Source organism: Gadus chalcogrammus, chromosome 4 (assembly GCF_026213295.1).
Source record: "Gadus chalcogrammus isolate NIFS_2021 chromosome 4, NIFS_Gcha_1.0, whole genome shotgun sequence".
Classification (NCBI taxonomy): Eukaryota; Metazoa; Chordata; class Actinopteri; order Gadiformes; family Gadidae; genus Gadus; species Gadus chalcogrammus.
This window is the reverse complement of record NC_079415.1, coordinates 13,755,740-13,779,283: the sequence shown is the minus strand read 5'-3', so window position 1 is coordinate 13,779,283 and position 23,544 is coordinate 13,755,740. Positions and strand designations below refer to the sequence as shown.

General features: G+C 44.4%; 1 protein-coding gene across 1 annotated transcript; it reads left to right on the top strand.

The window, feature by feature from the left end:
* The first annotated feature begins 15,319 nt into the window (after positions 1-15,319).
* LOC130380807 (eosinophil peroxidase-like) lies at positions 15,320-22,873 on the top strand. The gene is made up of 16 exons (XM_056588156.1): positions 15,320-15,379; positions 15,487-15,553; positions 15,970-16,051; positions 16,361-16,536; positions 17,530-17,662; positions 17,798-17,927; positions 18,037-18,243; positions 18,342-18,705; positions 19,049-19,209; positions 19,467-19,725; positions 19,811-19,981; positions 20,874-21,111; positions 21,388-21,608; positions 21,725-21,759; positions 21,932-22,003; positions 22,416-22,873. The coding sequence occupies exons 2-16, from the start codon at positions 15,487-15,489 to the stop codon at positions 22,428-22,430; spliced, it is 2,331 nt and encodes a 776-aa protein (XP_056444131.1). The 5' UTR covers positions 15,320-15,379; the 3' UTR covers positions 22,431-22,873.
* Positions 22,874-23,544: the final 671 nt, after the last annotated feature.

Sequence of the window (23,544 nt, the reverse complement as noted above, 5' to 3'; positions counted from 1 at the left end):
AGGAAAGGTACGTTTTTCAGCCTGGGAGGCTAACAAGCCTTTGGTGATCGAAGAGATAGAAGTCGAAGTTCCCCATGCCAATGAAATACGTATGAAGGTGGGATCTACAAAATGTACACACACACACACACACACACACAGTGGTAACCCGGCTCAAGGAACAAGAGTCTCTGCTGCTCAAACTCTGCTGCTGTTTATTAGTTCCAAAGAACGGAAAAAAGGGGAATCACCCGTCAATGCAAACGATACAAAATAAAGTGTCTGGGCTCCGTGAGCCACTGGGGATGCTGGGGTCGTGTCTCACGCGCTGGGACAGGGCATCAGCATTGGCGTGCTCCCGCCCTGGTCGGTGGTCCACTTTGAAGCGGTAGTCCTGTAGGGCCAGGATCCACCTTGTCACCCTGGCGTTTGTATCCTTGGCGGTGGCCATCCACTTGAGCGGGGCATGGTCCGTCACCAGGGTGAACTCCCGGCCCAAGAGGTAGTACCGCAGCTTGTCTACGGCCCACTTGATGGCCAGGGCCTCCTTCTCCACAGTGGAGTAGTTCCTTTCGTTCGGGAGGAGTTTCCTGCTAATGTATGTCACTGGGTGCTCCTCCGCGCCCCGGACCTGCGAGAGGACCGCTCCGAGGCCCACCTCTGAGGCGTCGGAGTGGACTATAAGGGGCAGAGTAAAATCAGGCGTTAGTAGGACTGGCTCGGAGCATAGGGCCCGTTTGAGGAGACTGAATGCTCCTTCTGCTGCCTCCGACCAGGTAACGCGGTCCGGCAGGGCCTTCCGGGTCAGGTCATGTAGGGGGCTTGCCAGGGTGGCGAAACTGGGAATGAACCTTTGATAGTACCCTACCAGACCGAGGAAGGACTTGACCTGCTTCTTGGAGGTGGGGCGGGGCCAATCCAGGATGGTCTTCACCTTGGCCTCCTGGGGTCGAACGTTCCCGCGTCCGACTCTGTAGCCCAGGTATGAGGCCTCCTCCAAGCCCAGACGGCACTTGGCGGGGTTGGCGGTGAGACCCGCCCTCCTCAGCTCCCCCAGGACCGCTCTTAGGTGTCTCAGGTGGACGTCCCAGCTGGCGCTATGGATGATGATGTCATCAATGTATGCGGCGGCGTAGGCCTGGTGTGATCGCAGGAGACGGTCCATCATGCGCTGGAACGTGGCCGGAGCTCCATGTACCCCGAAGGGGAACACAGACGATATAATGAATCACAAAGGTCTTCGTCGGGTTCTCCGACGTCTCTGGTTCTTCCACTTCCACATCAATCTGTAGTAGACAGAACCGCGCGCTGCCTGCTGCCTGCTGCCGGCGCGAGGCACCACCGCCCGGCTGCCCGCTGCCGGGCGGTGGTGCTTCGCGGCGGTGGTGCCTCGCGGCAACCGGCGGCAGGCAGCATGTCGCAGTTCATGTACTTCGATGTCGTTCTGCCATTGCATTCAAAATTCTGTAACTAGCCTGTTACTACGAACTAAGCAACTACCGTACACGTATTAGCATTTAGCACTAGCTCAATCACGACTCCTTCAGAATTCTTGTGGGTGGTTACGAACCAACCAAGTGGGCAGGGCCATGAATAATAGTTTGACAACGCTACGTCACAGTGTCACCTTATCCAGATCGGCAGATTTCTTCTGCCTTTTTCCTTTCATTGCCTATTGCATTCAGCAGACAAACTGCATAGATTTCAAACTTACCACAGCTCACAAACTTATTCAGACCTATGTTATTTAACAAACAATAGGAAAAATGTGATTTTAATGGCATGGGCTCTTTAAGTTTCCTACTGGAGTCATCAAAACTTAGGACTTTGTTATTGTAAGAAATATTGTGTTGCAAAAACACTTTGTGTCTTACCCTTAAGGTTACCCTAACCTTAACCCCAGTAACATTTCTTCATCATAAACTAGGCCTACAAGTTACGCAAAATGGCATACAAACATCCAGTCCAATATGAAAGAAAAAAGCTAGCTTCATTAGAATCGAACCCCTTATCCCCGCGTTAATGAGTTGCGATTCAAGATTTAACCACTTGACAATCTTTAAACTTCGGTTGCCTAGAAATTGTAAAGACAGTGATGTGTGTACATTGTGCGAGTATCCGTCACTCGCGATGTGTGTGCAGTCCAAAATGAAAGAAAAAACCTTGCATCACTAGGGAATCGAACCCCCAATCATCAGTTGGTCGTTGGTAACTGTAAACAAAGAGATCGCATTTTGTTTAACTGCTAACTAACAAACGGGTTTATGCGTTCACTGAACAAAGATTATGGAAATAAAAGACCACTTTTCCATCAGAAAAATCATCAGAACCGTTATTACCAACCCATAGACACTAAAAGCCAAAACCTTTCTCACACATGCACACCCATCGCGAGTGACGGCTACGCGCACACATGCACACACCCATAGCGAGTGGCGTAGGACGTAAAGTCCCGCCCAGGTCGAAGTGGCGTCGATTTAGAGCAGGGGTACTCAAGTAGAAATGATGAGGGGCCACAATTTTTTTTTCAGTGACTCAAGGGGCCGGTCGGTATACGTGTGACTGAGGCCGATATATGCTCTGTTTTAGACGTAACGCGTAAGCACGTAAGATACATAACCCCCCCTTGCGCGGTAAAATATCCCCCCTTACGTGCTTAAGTGTGTCGGCCAAAATTCCTGACTATGCGACTGAAACACTACGGCCCTACGCAGCTCGCAAAGACTGTGATTGGCCAGCTAACCACATCCTTTCAGGAGTCACATTTCCGGTTTTACAGCATAATAGCGCCATTTTTAAAAGGCTGTGACAGAAGCGAATGAAGAATTTTGAAGAAGGAGAAGAAGAAAACACAAGAACGAATTATGATAATTATAAATATAAACAAGCCAGCGATTTCCACTTCCACGCCCACAGATTCGTTCGTTGCTCCCCCTACTGTTCTGGCGGAGAATCCCCTTGCAACACGCGCAATCCTTAAGGAACCTTAAAGGAACCGTAAATCAAAACTTGTCTAAAACAAGTCCCTTGTGTAAATTACGTGCTTACGTCTCTGCGTCTAAAACGACCCTAAATCGGCCTTGACTGCTGCTGAGATGGACTGTCTGCCTCGAGTTTGGGAGGGCTGGAGCGGTCTGTGGGCTGGAGTGCTATCTGTTTATCGTTGCAACCCCCAGCCTCGTATTGAGATCGCGGCGCGCGGTTTCAAAATAAGAGCGCCCAGCACGTTTTTTTTTTTTTTTTTTTTTTTTTTTTTTTTTTTAATAATTAAAAAAACTTTTCAAAACAGCTCGAGGGCCATTAATAGACACCCCGCGGGCCACAAAAGGCCCGCGGGCCGCTACTTGAGTATGACTGATTTAGAGAGTCCCGAAGTGGTTCATTGCCTTATTAATGGGTATTTGTAAGATGAAAAAGAGGGATGGTTGCGAGTCGCGACAGCTCAAGCAGCCTATCCTTGTCCGTCAGTTGATAATATAATATAAAACAATTAATGGTATTTCTGGATTCTGTACAGGGGATTTTAATACCAAAGGAACATGTGTGCAGAATGGGAACTGGTCGCCAGCAGAAGGCGCTATGAGAACAGCAACAAAAATGAGTATCCAAAGTCGAATGGAAAAAATAACGAGAAAGTTCAGGATGAAGCCATCCATCTATTTATAAACATTTATTGAATGGATTGACGACCACTTATGGCCACACAACTTTAAGCTGTATGCCATCATGTCTGGGGAGGCAGTATTTCAGTCCTTTTTTAAAAAGCATACTAAAGGTCCATCATGAAATACTGTTTCTACGGCGTATGACTGGATATATACCAGACCGTAGGTGGCGCCACTTAATGCTCCACTGGCTTCTGCTCCTCTGTACCGCATGAGGGCAGCGTGAAGACCTGGATGCACACATCGTCGGTAGGGGAATTCTCCCTTCTTTTTTTTTTCTTTTTTTTAATGCAATGAAAACATTCGGCCACAGCAATTTATTGATATTAGAAAAATATAATTTTTACTTTTGAATACTTTAGTATAAAGGATGCATTGAATGAGGTGATTATTGGCCTACACATACTAATCATAAGTCATAACGGGCTACATGTGGCTGAATTATAAAAGGTTTGGGAGCCAAAAGAGCCGGCTCTTGTTGGTGAGCTGATCTACGCACAGACTTTACACTGCGTTCTCGCGAAATTATTAAGGCTTTAGGGCTGTCCGTCCCAATGTCGAATTCCAAAGGGCGTGAGGGTTTGAGTCCACCCTTACCGAGCCCCTTCCGTGAGTCCGCATCAGTGCAGACTTTACCGAAGGGAATTACCCACATTTCAAAGCGTTGTGACGTTTACCGCGGAGATGTTGTAAATTATATTGGTCTATGCTACTTCTGATGAAATGTTTCAAGCCAGTTATGTATGGTTTCTTCACTACACAATGGACAACAACATATACGGTTTTAATGATAAGTTAAAGACTACTAACATGGCCACTTTGCCATTTCTTTTTAAGCCAAGACAGACCAAAGGTTTACCTGGGTAAATTCGAACATGTAGGCGTGGCCTATTTACCTTTACGCCCACTCCCAATAACAGTTTGTTTACCTGTGTTCGCGAGCTGCCTCATGAAACACCTCCAGAATGCGAGATTCTTCATGAACCACCTCCAGAACGCAAGCCCGTTTACCTTGTATCTCTGTTAGAATAAACCACGTTGTTGAACATGTACCACTCTCCGAGTCATACCGAGCACGAGACCGACTCACCACAAAGGATCAAATTAGTTTTACTTCAGAGACCCCAGGGAAATCCGGAAATTAGGAAGGTAAACAAGACGTGCAAGCCCCCAGGAACAGTGCATACTTCCGCAATCCGACAGTGCTCAGCGGCCAAGCCTGGTATTGCAGTCTTTTTAGCGGGCTGTTGACAGGTCCCTCAATTCATGGGGCCCAGAAGTAGATATCCTCGTTCACTACAAGTGGGGAGCAGGAATGTGTCTCCGCAAAAAATGTCTGGCTGTCAATCAAAGGCTCATAATTATCTTTATACCATGTACTAAAAAAATGCATGTTTTCTCTTTGCAAAACGCCTTCTCAAGCGTTTTATTAGCCGTTTTATGTTATTTTTTTGCTGAAGAAGGAGGGGTGGGTAGCTGAAAGGAGTCGTAGTTAAACAAATTATTATTATGGCATCCGAGAGGGCCTAGTGCACTGCTCCGTTAACTTCTCGTGTCTGAGGTTTTTCATTTGACTTAACATGAATGACGTTGATGGTTTTAGGCATTGTGGTGATTTTTATCACTAAAAGTGTTTTAGTGATAAAGGGATTGGGGATTGAGACTGGTACAGCTACAATAGCTCTCACGTCCCTCTTCTTGCGATCATTTCGATTCACCATTTATTGATCCATTCATTCAAAAGATCCAAAGAAAAAGAATGGGTGCATTAAGGTATCATTTTTATAATATTGTTAATAGTCTAATAAACATTTCAGTTGCGTTGGTATTTAATTTCTCATTTGCTTGTTTAGCTATGTATGACAGTTAACAATGTTAGTGTATTACAATTATTTATGTTGGTAGGCTACTCCAACTACGTTGCTGGTTGATATATGTAACCATTTATTTGTATATTAATTATTGATTGCATTTTTCCGAAATAGCTAGTTGGAGGGAATCTGTTTCTTAAGCAATAACATTGAACTTTATTTTTTTTCTACATTTACTATGTTGTTGGTGTTACATGTTATATGGAGCAATCTTTCATCTTTAGGAAGTTAACATACTTCCATGGTCGGTAGACAATGCGACTGCGATCGCTCAGACCTCTCGCTTATGATGCTACAATGCTAACAATGCTAGAAAATAAGAATATTTCTGCATCCGGTACGTCATGAACTAGGGCCTGGCTGGCTCCCATGATGCGGAAGCAAATCTCTCCTTGATGTTGCCCTGCGCCATTGAGCAGTTTTCATAGGAATGAATGGCCGCCATTTTTTTTATCCGCTGTCCCTTCTATAATAGGTCCCTGCGCTACTGTCGATGCACGACCAGATGGGAATTTTGGCTTTTTTTTAGTGAGCTTGATAATTTGGATTAGCTCAACAACAAGAGCAGACACTTTTGGCGCCCAAACGGCTCTTCGTATATAATAATATGTCCATGGTACCTACACAGGTGTGGGTGTCGGATTGACTCAGCTGCCAGATCGACTCGGGGTCCAAGATGCGCAATAATGATGCACTTCCTGTAAACGCTGTCTTTTAAATGTGCATGCGCGTTTCCTTCATTCCCATGTTATTCCGAAGTATTAACGATCTCCTTTTGTTTTCTAATCTATGAATAATAATCGAATGTACAAATTATTGTTGCATATACTTGGGTTAGATATAAAAGAAGAATCGGTTAACTCCATTCACTGAACGGTGCGATCCACTTTATTTCCAGCGCTCCCAACACAGAGTCAAGACACTTCCGTCTTCCTCCTTCAGAATAAGAGTCCCTAACAGGAACTGGGTTACGTATGCATTCATCAGTGCTTTAAGACGTGTTTCCAATGGCTTTGTTTGTGCTAAAGAACGGGCTGCGTTCAATGAAATCAAAACCAAAACGGATTGAGCCTCTGTAGCAAAGAAAAAAAAGAAGGAAGAAAGTCTCGTGGCTCTCTGTCTGTGCGCACCATAGGTATCAGCCTTACAGCGCAGTATATTTGTTAAGTCAAAAGAAAGTGTCGGACAGGGGTTTTAACGTTGTTAATCCTTATAGAGGGTAGCCTTCATCCTCGGGTCCAGATTATTTACTTATTTAATTAAAAAAAAGAGAGTCGGACTATGCAAATAAAAAATATGAGAGAGAGTTACTTGTCTCACCTTCTGATCTCATAATGAAAAAAAATTGGGATTTTAACCATTCACCCATCCTCCTCTGCTGGTCCCGATTCCATCCTGCGGTATTCCCTTAGTTTTGCCCGGATCTGCCTCTGGTATCGGTATCGGTCCTTGTCTCTGCCGCAGCGGGTCTCCGTTTTTTCCCATGGTAGGAGCTGAGCCAGTGTTTCTTCCGTAACACCTGCACTCTTGGTCCCGCGAGTAACTTCACCCACGGTAAATCCCGCATGCGCAGATCCTCCGCAGCATGAGTCGCAGTGTTGTACATGATGGTGCCCGTTGCAAGGAAGACAAGCATCCTGGTTGGTGGTGTCTGGAAGCGTATTCCCCGCTCCTTCAACGCCTTCTTCACGGGGGTATATTCCTTCCGCTTGTTTTGCACATCCGTCGCATAATCATGGTCAAAAAACACTCGTTTGTTTTGGACACGCAGTTCCTTTTTCCAAGCTGTATTGAGAACCTTCTCCTTCACTGAAAACCGGAGGAACCGAACCACTATCGAGCGTGGAGGGGCACTTGCAGGAGGTTTTGGTGCCAGAGCGCGATGAGCGCGCTCTATACCCAGGTCACGGCCCCTATCCAAGGGCAGACTGTCTCCGAGTTCAGTCTTAATCCGGTTATCAACGAAGGTTAGAGGCGGGTGTACCCTCGGCGTCCTCCGGGACGCCATATATCTTAACGTTGTTTCGCCTGGAGCGACCCTCCAAATCAGACACTTTATCCCGCAGAGCTCGTGGATCGCGAAGCAGTTGGTTGAGGGCGTCCTTCACTCCAATGTCCCATCTTTCCATATCGGCCATGCTTTCCTCCGTCTCATCAATGCATTTCACCGCGCCCGCAATCGGACCCGCCGTGTCTTCCATTTTCTGGTCTATTTCTTTGGAAAATTCCTCAATTCGTTTTTTAATGTCCTCCCGAAAACTGGCATGAAAGTCGGAGAGTCATAACTTCGCTCACGGCTACACGGATTAGGTCCAAAGTTTCGCCTTCTCCGGGGTCGCCATCTTGACCTGCTAAAGCTTCGCTAGCCGCATCTCCTTTGTCGATTTGCCGATCGGCGTTGTACCGTAACCCATATCCACCTTTCTTGCTTTTATCCCCATCCATTGTTATTCAGTGAGTATCAATTTGAATGAACAAAAACGCTTGAATTATGGGGAATTTAAAGGCTGGTACCGGAGCTCTGTTTCTAAGCTGTCATGCTGTTTCGCGCGCCACCGGAAGATCAAGTTCAAGTTCTTTATTAAGGCAAATGCACAACAAACATGCAGTAGCAGTCAGTGCTGGCAATGAAATTCAATTGTTTCAAGCTCTCCTCGACAGTGCAGGTACTATGTAGTAAATACAATAAAGGGGGTGGGTGATCACTGTCCAGAGTTCAGTAGCCTGGTTGTTTCGGGGAAAAGGCTGTCCTTGAACCTGGTGGTTCATTAGCGAATGCTCCTGTACCGTCTCCAAGACGGTAACTACGTGCCACCAAGGTTGCTGCCATACCGACAAGTGGCTTTTCTGGGCTGCTCCAAACAGAACAGGTGGTGTAGGAAAACTGGTGTAAAAGTTTCTAGACAAGGATGCATGGAGCATCTGTTGCTCCATGTTGCCATGCAGGGGATCTCTCCCTGAGTGTCTGTGGTTACTCAATGTACAACCGGTGTGCAGCCTCACCCAGCCCCGGAGTCCAATCAGATTCGGGCTTCATCCACAAACACTCCATAGTGACGAAATGACACAGTCAGTAATCAGAACAAACACACCCTCCAGAGTTACGTCATAAACAACCACCAGCAACAGTACCTCCTCCACCTCGGTTCCCAGTGAACACTGGGAACCGTGTCAAATTCAAATTAAGTGAGCATTGATCAAGGAAACTGTGATTAGCAATACTGTGGTCAGGCGGCTATCTGCCATGCTATCAGATCAACCGCCCTGCGCTCTTGCGATAATCTATCCGAATAAACACACCGTCACAACTATATCCTTCTTGCTTCTTGGATAGGAAAAGGTGTAGACACTTCCACTTCCACTGTTTCTAGTTTTGTATTGATCTAATCATTTTATTATTAAAACTAGATTTGACCCTTTTTGCAAAATGCAAAAAGTCAATGCACAATGTTTAACTACAACAATATAACTTAAAGAATAAGAGCCAGAAACATTTTCTACTACACTGTTATAACTACTAAACCCTCGTTAGACCTCGTGTGGCCCATATCTAGAATAGCTCTGCTAGTTTGCTTCGTTTTACTATAATGAACCTACTATGTCAATGTGTCCAATATAGGTATAACAAAAAAAAATGTACAAGCCATTGTTGTCCTTGTGAACAACATTATATATTAGGCAACATTGTTTGTAAAATAGAGCTGTGTGGAGGTTATCTCAATATATATATGATACTATTTTTGATACTAAGTTTAAGATATTGCTTTCCCTTTCATCTACGTATCGCCTGAATACATTTTTCAAAACGATTGTCTTTGATAAGGAATGATCGATTATAGCCTATCGAATCTGATTGATTCATTTAACATGCATTTCATTTATCTTGGGTCGTTTCAGACGGACGGCGCCACACACCGATATCCATCCATCCATCAAAATTCCCCCTATTTTGCTTCCTGAAATCCGATTTCTCTTTCATAAGTCTTGTATACACATTGGACAATGTTTCACTGGAATTTCCCTGAGTGCCACTCATGTCCTTGACTAATCTGAACAAAATCTGTCCTATTTCAGCTATCCTATTGTTTTGCAAGACTGCTGACTGACGCTGACACCTGGCTGTGCAAACGAAGAACATGTGTCTGACTCTATGTAAAACCTTATATAATATAGTCCTATCTAAACACAGAACATGTGTCTGACTCTATAAGACCTTATATAATATAGTCCTATCTAAACACAGAACATGTGTCTGACTCTATAAGACCTTATATAATATAGTCCTATCTAAACACAGAACATGTGTCTGACTCTATAAGACCTTATATAATATAGTCCTATCTAAACACAGAACATGTGTCTGACTCTATAAGACCTTATATAATATAGTCCTATCTAAACACAGAACAGGTGCCTGACTCTATAAGTCCTTATATAATATAGTCCTATCTCAACACAGAACAGGTGCCTGACTCTATAGAAAACCTTATAGAACATAGTCCTATCCTATCTAAACGTGGAACGGTTCCAATATGATTTATAATAAAATTGATCTTGGGGATGATAAGTGCAGACATAATTAGTTGGGTATTGATTAGTTGCTTGAACTTTGTTCGGGGCACCTACAACAAGCAAGCAAAAGCATGACTTTGAGCTGGTATTTTCCACCATTGATGACATTCGGCAGCTTCAATAATGCTCGTCATGAAGAGCAATACAAACTACAAAATGCATTTCCTGTAGAAAATGTGGTGAGTGCTGTAGTACAAAGGGAGTTTGAAAATATTTCAACCTCTTAAATCAAGTGAAGGGATTTTAACAAAAGTTCAAAAGTCTAAATGGAGTAAACAATGTAAACATGCACCCCATTTAAGAAAATGTAAATGGTTGGAAACAAATTAAGTGACAGCTGAATGAAAAGCACAAAGCATTGCTAAAAGTGCAGAAATGTAAAATGAATTGAACTGAAGAATCTGAAAGGTCAAATGTATTGCCCTGCACTGCTGGTGTGTGTGTGTGTGTGTGTGTGTGTGTGTGTGTGTGTGTGTGTGTGTGTGTGTGTGTGTGTGTGTGTGTGTGTGTGTGTGTGTGTGTGTGTGTGTGTGTGTGTGTGTGTGTGTGTGTGTGTGTGTGTGTGTGTGTGTGTGTGTGTGTGTGTGTGTGTGTGTGTGTGTGTGCCCAGCTTCATATTGTGCAGTGAACCAGCATATACCCCAGCTTCATATGGTGCAGTGAACCAGCATATACCCCAGCTTCATATGGTGCAGTGAACCAGCATATACCCCAGCTTCATATGGTGCAGTGAACCAATATATACCCCAGCTTCCCACGTAGGGTGCAGAGAACCAACATATACCCCCGCTTCACCCATAGGGTACAGTGGACATATAGCTCTGGTTCAGACTACAAGGTACTTTATCAACTATCAACTCTGTTGATAAAGACAATGACTCCCCTCAATGTTGCTGTGCTTTTATTTTTGTAATCCAAAGCTCAGGTAATCATTTGTTAACAAATGACGCATCGAAATCACATTTCTTCTTCATCATTTATTTTATATTGTTGTATTGTTTCTTAATGTGTGGAGGTTCTTGATGAGTATTGATGTTGAGGAAGGTTTATTCCTATAATGAGATGAGGGAGTTCTGGTATCTTTGCAGCTTTGAGCTTTCTTAGTCAACTTAAAGCATGATTTGAAGAGAAGGATCAATATATACAGAGGGCTGTTTTACAGGAATTTTCCTTGCATGTCTGATGGTCAAAAGGAGAGCAATGTTACTTAGATTTTTGGTTGGTGAATCAATAATGGTTGATGACACTAATTGTTATCCTTAGGGTGCCAGATAGATGGGAGACTTAATACATTTTGTTTAGTTGTAAATTGGAACTCAATGGCAGTAATATACTAATGTACATTGCAGCATTGTTCCAAATACGCTAGAAACAAATGAACACAATTATTTTGATATCATTTTTAACTTTACCGTGAGTTTATATTGCGATTACAATTTAACACAATGTTCTAAGTTCAAAATGTATACCCTTTTTCTTCTGCCCTAGCATACAAGATACAAAATGGGTTTCTCTCCTATACAATTAGTCTCTGTATAGTAAACACAGGTTCCTAAGGATGGGACTGTAGTTACTAAGATAGAAAACTATGAGCTAGGCTATGCTTTCTTGGCCTTGCTCGGGGCCTTACTCCCATAAGTATGATCGCAGTACAAATAGTGTTATCACAGTATTCAGGCATTGTATACTTTCAGGGCCTATCTATCACACACATTCAACTGGTTCACCAATATTGATTCAGCTATTCACAACATTCACAAAGCAAACATTCATTCGCAGTTCTAAGTACGACGTGAGTTCTTCGTCGTACTTGTGAGTTATTAAATTACAATTATGGGACACTATTGAGTATCAAATAACAATTGTGACAATAAAAGTCAACAACATTCAAAATTGATTTACGTATTAGGATTAATAGAAAGCATTGATTGAGGCATTGATCCTGTAGAAACATTGGGATTAACAATTCCCCATATTAAGCTCTTTGGCTAGAAATATTGTGAAATCAGCAACTTAAGTAAAAACCGAATAGTGGAGACATATTTTGTGCATGTTATTAATTATGCAATGATAAAGAGCAAATTGGTCGGACCCCAGTGTTTCCCAGTTTTGTATTTTTTTCATGCCCCCCTCGGAAGATTTTTAAAAAAAATAACATTTTAAATGGTTACTTCTGGTGAGATATTTTTGATGAAATGTGACATAACAAATAACAGAGTCAAGTATGCTGCTGAGACCAGATCATTGTGCAAATGTGCCTTGAACTTAAGTAGCTACAAGTAGCTACATGAAGAATATAATATCTTTATTGTCATTGTAACAAGTACAACGAAATTAAGTGCAGTCCTTGTTCAGTGCAAAAGCATCACATTGAGGAAGCCAGATCTATTGGCACAAGCTACACTAAAATTAAGTGCTCGCTGAGCACTTAATTTTTAATTGCTTTTTAATTTAATAGCCACTGCTGAACACATATAGGAGAAACACTGAAGACCCTGAAGGATTGTAATGTAATAATATAATATAATGCAACAATATAATAACTATCTGTCAGGTTAATATATATCTTCTTTAGACTGGGAGATGAATACGGCTCATCACGGCTCAATCCGGACCCTGCCCCCTTTTGGTGGTGGAAACGCGAACCGTGCTGCACCTTTGCATACCGAACCAACCCACACGGTGGAGACGCGCCATAATAGAGAGATTCCACCGAGCGGTGCGGTTTGGTACGGCCTGGCACGGTTCACGTTTTTACCACCAAAAGTTGTGCAGGGTCCCGAAATATGCGCACTTAGCCACACTTAGCCGTACCCGTCTTTCGTTACTCCTCGGTTGGAGTACCAAGCGGTCCGAAAGGGTGCCGAAAAGGTGGAGCTAGTGGCGCGTTTCCACCAGAGGGTGTGGGTCGGTTTGGTGCGCAAAGGTGAGGCACGGATCACGTTTCAACCGCCAAAAGTCGGCGTGACCCAGACTGACCCGTATTGAGCCGTACTCGTCTCGCAATAGTCCTCGTTGGGGTACTGAGTAAGTTCAAGTTACAAATGCCGTTCGTTGATTGGTCAACAGAATCGCACTTCCGTGCGACAGGGGGATAATAACAAAAAAACACATTATCCGCAAGGTATTTCTGGACAACGGTGAAAGCTTCGTTTATTGAAGAAAATGTCGGGCAAAAGTTTGCCGTCCTACTTGGACGTCCTACATTGTTGATCTTTGTTCATTGTGTCACATTCTTCTCTTTCCTTGGAATTATTAGCAGCCACACTGTGTCGGGCTGCTATGAGGTCACAATGCTAACGTAGCTGCCGTGGCTTTCGCCATCCGGCTTTAACCCCCCTCCCCCCATCCATAAGAGTACTGTTGGCGCTGGAAACGCGAGCCGTAACTGAGCCACAACTTCAGTACCCCACCAAGCCGCACCGAACCGACCTGCACCCTCGAAATGCACCATAAACGCGCCGTCGTTGATTGGTTGACAGAATCATCAATTCCGTAAGACAGGGGGACAAAAACAAACAAACACAGTACCCGTGAGATAGTTCTGGACATCGGCGAAAGCTTAGTTTATTGAAGAAAATGTTGCGCAAAAGCGGTTCGGTTTGCAATGGTGCGGCACGGATCGCATTACCGCCGCCAAAAGTGGGCGTGACCCGGACTGAGCCGTACTCGTCTCGCACTCGTCTCGCAGTATTCCTCCGTTGGGGTACTGAGACGTCTGAAAGGGTGCCGCCGGCAAGTTCGAGCTACCCGCCCTCCGTTGATGGGGATAAAAAATACAAAAACAGTACCCGCGAGGTATTGGAAATGGACACGTCGTGCAAAACTTTACTTTGGGTGAACAAGGAGGTAGAGATGTTCCTCTGCATTCTTCGGGAGGAAGACGTGCAGAGAGAGCTTGATGGAGCAGTTTTTATTGTTTTTATTTTATTTCAAAAAAATTAGCTACACTGTTTCACGCTGCTATGATGTCACAATGTTTACGTAGCTGACGCGGCGATCGACATCCGGCCTACCATAAGGGTACTGTCGGCGGTGGATACGCGACCTCAGAACTGAGCTGGGCTATACCGCCCCCTCACTACCGGACTGAGGCGAACCGAACCGAAACGCACCCTCCGGTGGAAATGCGCCATAAGGGTAGCGTTGGCGGTGGATACGCGAGCCAGATTTAGCGTAACCGAGCTGTCCTAATCCGAGACGCACCATACCACACCGAACCGTACCGCTCGGTGGAAACGAGGCATAAATAGCAACCCACTTTCATACGATTCAAACTAAGCAAATGAATTGCTCAAAAAAGGGCTAGTAAACATAAATACTCTATGTCATTATGACCTTTTTTAAACATAAATAAACAAATATTGTCACCCCTGCATTCAAAGCACATTACTCTACTAATCAAAATAAATAGAAGATTATTATTATTTTTCTTTTTTTTAATGTTCTTATTCAGAAAAAAAGCAAAGAGCAAAACAAAACCTACTTTTGTTTTTTATAAGGAGAACCATCATGGAAGCGTCACGACAGTAAAACGAAAATAATAGAAACCATTATAGTCAATGTAGGCTATTCAACTGGATACAGTGGCAAAGAAGAAATGAAAGTCTGCGTCGATGCCTCGTCTATTCTCTAATCGCGTCCAGTGTCGCGGGTGGACCGCGACCTTGCCATGACATCTAGAAATCATACCGTATTTAATGGATTATAATATTGATCTATATATATTATGTAGAGGTTGATAATAACTCGTGAATAATATTTTATGAATCATTGTAATCATAATCATTTTTACAATTCATATAGGCCTATTATAATTATGCACGTCTATTCGTACTAAAATGTCCTGTGAAGCTGAATTTTTCCAATATCCCCATTAAGAGTGTTGCATGGCTTTTCCTGCATCTAATTGTTAATATTTAATGACTTTAAATATACTTCCTTGACAACGATTTAAATGCTGTTTGAGCGCTTTTTTAGAAATATACATATGTGAAACTAAACCATATGCTACCAATATAATTGTTAGTAAGTTAGAATAAAAGTAGTAGGTAGATGTTAAAGCTTTTGTTGTGCAAGAAAGTTGATGTGGGTACCCTTTTGTTAATCAAAGGCAGCTTGGAGAAGGAAGTAGGAACTATAGGTTTACTGATATATTGACCACACCAGAATACATCAGCAATGTGGGTGAGGCCTAAGACTCTCACTATAAATAGGCTGACAAAGGCCAATCTTCACACCACCTTCATATTGATCTCAATGTACTTTTAGCTTTCAGCCTCGCCTGCAGAGGTAAGAGGACTACTTTCCTATGTGGGACATAGCTGTGGGGTATCATTGTTGTCTAATGTTTGCAGTGCGTTAATGGCTGATGTTTGGTATGTTTTGTTCACTTATAGATGAACCTGCTTGTCTGCGTGGTAGCGCTGGGCATCTGCGTGATGCAGGCCAATTCAAACCCATCAAGTAAGCTTAAACGATGACCTCTCAAACCCCTGAATGTTGTTAATACATTTTGGTGTATTGGGATGTTTTCTTTTATGTAAAAAAAAGTGTTTCAGTTGAAGTATTACGTTTGTTTATTTTATTTATGCTTTTGTAGCTGAAGGTCTATCTTATGGTTTATTTTATTAATGCTCTTGTGTTACATAGTTTTGAATGATGACTATATGCTCTGTAAGGTGACCTTGGGTGTCTTGAAAGGCGCCTCTAAATTAAATGTATTATTATTATTATTATTATTGTATCTGAAAGCCTGTCTTATGGTTTATTTTATTAATGCCCTTGTATCTGAAGGCCTGTCTTATGGTTTATTTTATTGATTCTATTTTTTTTGAAGGTCTATCTAATGGTTTATTTTATTAATGTTCTCGTATCTGAAGGTCTGGGTCGTCCCTATCTTATGGAGTGTTTTAAAGAAGCCAAAAAACTGGTGGATGATGCTTACAAGTATTCGCGAGAAGAGTGAGTTGGTTGTCTTAATGAGAATCAAACAATCACCTTACAGAAAACGATACTGCAACAGAACGCTTCCACTATGTGCATGAAAGTCACATTTCCATTTGTGTAATTATTAAATTGTAAAAAAATTTGAAAAAAAATACTTAACTGTTTCAACTCTTTCATAATGAACCTGTGATCATAAGCTCCTTCGCTTCATAAACAGCTTTTATGATTCTTCTTCTTCTTATGAATAATGCTAATGCTAATAACTGCTATTGTTCCCATCGTACTTTAACATGCCTCCTCCTTTCCCCGTCCGTTCCCTGGCAGGAGTCTGAGAAGAGTTCGTCGAGACATCGTCTCTCCAACGGACATCCTGCGCCTCATGAAGCAGCCGCGTGGAGACTCCCGCTCGGCCGTGCGCTCAGCCGACTACATGGACCAGACGCTGCGCCTGCTGCGCGAGCGCATCCACCGCGTGCACAAACGCTCGCTCAACGCCACAGGTCAGGCGGACTCTGTTGTTGTTGTTAATGAGCCTGCAGGAGTCTTATTGAGAGGTGTTGGTGAATACGGCGGCCTTCAGACATGATGAATGCATGTGTACATGCATGCACACGCACATTCATATCGACACACATGGGCTTTGCTAGCCTGGCTCCGCCCGCCTAAGTACTTCCGCTCAATTTGAATTTCCCTTCAGTACTAGGTCTGGACCTGCTGTATGTAATTTGGTTTTCTGGTGCCGCCACAGCGGCCCCCAATCAGCGAACAGAGGGCGTGTCTGAGAACAATGACGATAAAGTCGTACGCCAGTTTGAGTAGTTGTTGTAGGTCGGTAGTTGATTTACAATGTGCAATTTTTCCCTGATAAATTAAATTCGACGAACAAAACCTGCAGCTGTCGTTGACGGACATTTTCGTGCAGACACGCAAGGTGTTTGGTTTGCGTACAACCTGCGCGTGATTCCCGGCGCATGACATACGTCACAACCAAACGTTAGCGATTGGTTATGGCAGATCCAGAGTGGCACTGGGCAGATCCAATCATTTTAAACTTCAACAGAGCCCTCCTTCAAGTGAGTTAACGTTTGTCAATTGATTAGGTCCAGACTCTCTGTACAAATGAAATGAAATGAAGTGAAGTACGAGAGTCTGGTAGAACCAGGCTAGGGCTTTGCCTATGCACACACACTCTCTCTCACCTGCCCACTCAATCTAACACACACACACACTGTTGTGATCCAAGAATTTTCTATGATAGGTCTATAACTCTTGTTTCCTCCTACGAAGAAAATGATTACCGTACAGATAGGTCTTCCATCTTCTGCTGAAGGGAGCTGGCAACTTGGGCCCTTTGTACATCGTCCTCGTTCTTGATCTTCCTTGATTCTCCCCCCTACATTTCATCTCAGTACATCCACCCTTTTTTCCCCAACCATTCTGTTTTTAACTCAACTCACAGACCTTTTGCCAAACCTATGTCTGCTGTTCTCCAGATCTGCTCCCCCGTGAAGACCTGGAGGTTCTCTCGAAGATCTCTGGATGTTCAGCCAGGGTCAGCAAACCATCCTGTCGCACCATTCAGAACCTGGACAAGTACAGGACCATCACCGGTGTCTGTAACAACCTGTAAGTGCGACCATGACAATGTTTTAGGCCTGTCAGCTTTAATTGTAGACAAAGATTGAGAGTCTCAAACAGTTTGTCGAGGTAAAAGTTTAGTTTGGTTGGTCTCCACCAACAAGTGTTTCAACACGCTAACAGGAATAACCCTCGCCTGGGGTCCTCCAACATCCCCTTCAAGCGATGGATCCCCTCTAACTACGAAGACGGCATCTCCTTGCCCATCGACTGGGACAGTGACCACCGCTACCACACCTTCCTTCTCCCTCTGGTATGACGTCAACGTCAGCTCACGCGGCAGCATCGCGCGACAGTAACACCCACGTGCGGCAAATACACACGAATATCTATAACGGATTGCTTTTCCCCATCCTCTTTAGGTCAGAGAGGTGTCCAACCGCATCCTGGCGACGACGAACGAGGGCGTGGTCAGTGACACAAAATATTCCGGGATGTTGACCCAGTTCGGCCAGTGGAGCGACCACGACATCTCCCACTCGCCCTTCACCCCCAGCATCCGCTCGTTCAGCAACGGCATCAACTGTGACGAGAGCTGCCAGCGCTCTGAGCCCTGCTTCCCCATTACGGTACGGTCGCCCAACTTGGTCCCAGTTTGTGATTTTATTGTGGAGTACAACCTATATGTTTTAGACATCACGGTAGTCACCTGCGTTCTCCTACCCAGATCCCTCCCAATGACCCTCGCTTTAAAACTGGACCGAACAGCTGCTTACCGTTCTTCCGATCTGCGCCCGTGTGTGGAACTGGATATTCGGACTACAATTTTGGCGGCGTGGCGAACAAGCGGCAGCAGATCAACACAGTGACGTCGTTCACTGACCTGAGCACGGTGTACGGCTCGGAGGACCAGCTGGCGTTGGACCTCCGCGACCTCACGAGCGACGCGGGCCTCCTGCGCGTCAACGACAATTTCACAGACAACGGCCGAGCGTTGCTTCCCTTTAGCCCCCTGAAGGCTAACATGTGCGCTACACGCAGGAGAACCACAAGTAAAAGCACTGCCGAGGAGGTGCCCTGTTTCCTCGCAGGTTGGTGCATATATGTACATCTTTATGCATCTCTATATATCTCTTTATTTATTTCTATCTCTCTCTCTCTCTCTCTCTCTCTCTCTCTCTCTCTCTCTCTCTCTCTCTCTCTCTCTCTCTCTCTCTCTCTCTCTCTCTCTCTCTCTCTATACACTGTATATCTCTTTCTATTTATTCTATTTCTATTTCTTTATCCATCTCTCTATAAAGCTCTATATATCTCTAACCACTTATCTACCACTGTAACCACTGTCAGTTTTTATCTCTATCATAGATAGCAAACCATTTGCAGACAACTATTACTGTGTCAAAAAGATTCAAACAGCCTCTGTGGTGTTTCTAGGTGACGTGCGTGCCAATGAGAACGTTGCCCTGACGTCCCTCCAAACCTTGTTCTTGCGAGAACACAACCGTCTGGCGCACGAACTGAAGAGGATAAACCCGCAGTGGGACAGTGAGACCCTCTACCAAGAGGCTCGTAAAATCATGGGCGCGTACAGTCAGGTAAACCCCCCTAGCTGCTTCTCTTTATCCAGTCTCCTCCTCTTCCTCAACACGTATCTCACTCCTCAACATGGGTCCCTCAGCCTCCCCGCACTTGTCCCTCCTCCTCCTCCTCCTCCTCCACCTCCACCTCCACCCCCTCCTCCTCAACATTAATTTCTCCTCTTCCTCCTTAACGGGTGTTACACCTACTCCTCCTCCTCACTTGTCCTCCTCTTCCTCAACGGGTGTTGCTCCTCCTCCTCCACCTCCGCCAGGTGTTTGTATACAGGGACTACCTGCCCCACATCGTAGGTGACTTGGCCATGAATTCCGGACTGGGCAGCTATCCAGGCTACAGCTCCAACGTGGACCCCAGCATCGCCAGTGCGTTTGCCGCCGCTGCCTACCGCTTCGGACATCTTGCTATCAAGCCTGTCCTAACACGCCTCAACGACAACTACCAGGAGAACGACCACATCCCAACCGTGCCGCTCTTCAAGACCTTCTTTACCCCCTGGAGGCTCGTATTCGAAGGTGAGCACGGAGATGACATAGTTCTTAACATGAATTTCAAACAAGGTTGTTTTCTCTTTACATTGTTGTTGTTGGTTGGTTACAGGCGGGATCGACCCTGTGATTCGAGGTCTGGTTGGCAGTCCTGCGAAACTAGGTGCTCAGGAACACTTGATGGTGGACGCGGTACGTGACAGGCTCTTCGAATTTGTCACGCACATGGCTCAGGACCTGGCGTCGCTCAACATGCAGAGGGGCCGGGACCACGGCATCCCTGGTACCTATCCCCTAAAAGCCTTCCCTATGCACACCTGCTGCCTCTTTGCTCGCTTGATTCAGTTCACATTTATTGAACCATGTCTTTTTACAAGCAACTGCTAAGAGGGCAGTGGTCTAACAGAATTTAACTAAATTTCTCATACTAATGGCATTTTTCCACCGGTGAGTACGGGTCGGACCCAGCACCCCTCAGCCCAGTAGTGAGGAGGCGGTGTAGCCCAGCTCAGTTCCGGCTCACGTTTCCCCTGCCGACAGTACCCTTATGGTAGGGTGGGGTTTAAGCTGGATGGCAATATCCGCGGCAGCTATGTAAGCATCGTGACCTCATAGCAGCCCGACATAGTGTAGCCCGTTATTAAATCCAAGGAAAAAGAGGAATGCGACACAATAAAAAAGCAACAATGTAGGATGTCCAAGAAGGACGCCAACCTTTGCGCAACATTTTCTTCACCGATCAAAGCTTTCTCAGTTGTACAGAAATTCCTTGTGGGTACTGCGTTTGTTTGTTATTATCCCCCGGTCACACAGAACTGACGATTCTGTCGACCAATCAACGGACGGCGGGTGTAGCTCGAACTTGCCGGCACCCTTTCAGGCGTCTCAGTACCGCAAAGGAGGAGTACTGTGAGACGAGTACGGCTCAATACGTCCTAAGACGACCACTTTTGCAGACTAAACCGTCCCCCACCCTCTGGAGGAAATGTGCCATAAGAAAACGAAGCAACCTATTATTTCAGACTTTGTTACCAAGAAGGTGCTAGACCTATGAGGTCAGGGTTCTGAGCCCCTCAGTCTTTCTTCTTCTCTTCTTTTTGAATTGTTTTGTTTAAATTACGTCGCAAATGCTTTGCGATCTGATGGAAATAAACCTCTATTTCAACTCACACTAGGCTACAACGAGTGGCGTAAGCACTGTGGGCTGTCCGAGCCAAGCAATCAGGCAGAGCTGGCTCAGGTACTGAACAACACAGACCTGGCGACAAGGTTCCTGAAGCTGTACGGAACACCCAGCAACATCGATGTGTGGGTGGGAGGCGCTGCGGAACCCTTCGTCCAAGGAGGCCGTGTTGGCCCTCTGTTCTCCTGCCTCATCACCAACCAGTTCAAGGAAAGCCGTCAGGGAGACAGGTATGCAGGCAGGCATGCACGGACAGGACTGACTGAATGACGTTGGGGTGCGAAACAGAAAGAAGGTTGACCCGGTTGGATCTAGATCACCTTTGGATGATGATGGATGCTCCATCGTTTGTGTTAAATTAAGACGCAGGTGATTGAGGAGCAGGTAGGGGGGTAGGTGTCTCTATGACGAATCATGGACCCCCTCTCTAACCCAACCCCTGTAGCTCCCTTCAATACCCATAACTGTCCATCTCATGAACATTTAGTTCTGTTTGCCGTGGACAGGTTTTGGTACGAGAACCCGGGCGTGTTCACCCCCGCCCAGAAGACGGCGCTGCGCAGTGCCTCCCTGGCCAGCGTCATCTGCGAAAATACAGGCATCACCAGTGTCCCCAAGGACTCCTTCAGCCTGATCACCGCCAGAAACCCCCTGGTCCTTTGCTCCAACATCCCACGCATTAACCTCTTGCCCTGGAGGGAGCGGCCAGGCAAAAGGGCATCATCAGGTGAGGAACAGGAATGTGGTTAAAGGCTCACTTTCCTTTTTGAAAAACCTTTAGCATGCACATTTTATTTCATCATCTTACTTTTTTAATCACCTTACCTTTTTTGTTTTTTGCAGGGACAAAAGATATACTTGCAGAGATTAAAGCTGAGGTAATAATTATTAATGTATTTTCTTTTCCAGTGGAAAATACGCTGGTTGATGTATTCAATTCCTACATTTGCCCACAGATCATGCCCCTCTTTCTTTTTAATACACTGATATTTAAATATTAAGGGAGAAAAGGTGACACGTACGAAATTGTATTATCTTGTTTATATCCAGATCAAGGAGCTGACCCTGGCAGAGCAGGCCCTACTGGGCAATGAAGTGCCACAGATGGAAGAGGACAATGAGGTAGTTATATCTCCCATCTCCTTGTAGGAATGAGAAGAATGAGCTAGGTCAGGAATGAGGAATTTGACATGTTATCTTGTGAACAATTCGCTGTGTTCCGATCGGTTATTGTTATGATTTACTTCGACATTAATTGGCTGTGAAATTCTCAATAACAATTATATTATAGAAAACGTTAGGACAGGTCATTAAGGTCTATGACTTAATCCCCTTTTGCACAGATTCACTCATGACTTAAACGGCTGCTGATCTATATGTTATGTTATTTTTCGCTTTTCATAATCCTTCAAGCGTCTTTCCTAGCTTTTAAGCAGTGCAGACATTACAGACCGAGCCAGTACATAAACATCTGACGTGTGATCAATCTGTTCCTCTTACATCCTCCTTCTGCCTGTGTTTTCCTCCCCTGAAGGTTCCCAAGGCATAAGAGGTCAACATGGCCCTCGGAAAAAATATTCAAATCAATGAAACCTATTGCGTCCATACTGGTCAATTTCGGACACATGACATCCGGTTATCCCCCTCCTTGACTTAATGATAAATTTGTGTAGTGCACCATACCACAAACAGCTTCTTCCCTCTACGCCTTCTTTTCTGTGTGAAAAAATGGAAGCCCATTTCTTTTTTCTTCAAAATCTAAAATACGGGTGGCTGATTTTAAAAATCTGCTATCCTATAGGACCCCTGTTTTCCATGAAATATAATACACTGAAATGTTTAACCACAACTGTGACAATTGAATTACAGTATTTACTTTGAAAATACTTTGTCGGGCTGATTATATTTTACAATGGACGTTTTAGGCCTTCCTTGTTTTTCTTTTATTTTTCAAATAAATGAATTTGCGCAAATACATTTAGTTTGTTACTCATTTTGAATCCCACATCTCAAATATTTTGAACCTGTCTCATATAAAGCGAAACAACTGCTATGAATAAATTCTTCCTCTGTAGATGGAATTGTTTAATCAAGATGAATTGTTTTGCATTAACGAAAGTAAATTCATAGCCCAACTGAGAGAGCCAGTATGGAACCATTATTTTAACTGAGTGGACGTTCGGCTCTGCCTAGTGCCCATTGAACTGCAATGCTGTGAATCGGTGAAGGATGCTGCAACACAACAATATATAAAAAACTAAAAAGACTCCATTAATACTTGAACCTTAATCCCTATCTCCTAACCCTTGTTTTGGAGATGTGAAGGTCCTACCGCCCTGAAAGTTGACGACCTTATTCTAGGGCCTGACTTGGATCCCCTCACCAAACCTTGGCCTTCTAGGGACCAGAGTGCAGGAAGGGGGGTCTCTGTTGTAGGTTTAGGGTCCGCCTTTTTTCTAAGAGTTGGTGCTTTGCACTTGGTTCTATGAACATCCTTTGTGTACCGACAGCGAGATATTGTTTCACTTTCTTATAACAAATGTACTTAATTGTAAATCGCTTTGGATTAAAGCTAAATGCCCTAAATGTAAATGTAAGAGACCCACAATTTTTACAGAGCGATCCCAAGTTTCCCCTTGGTTGAAGGTCTAATGGCCAAGTTT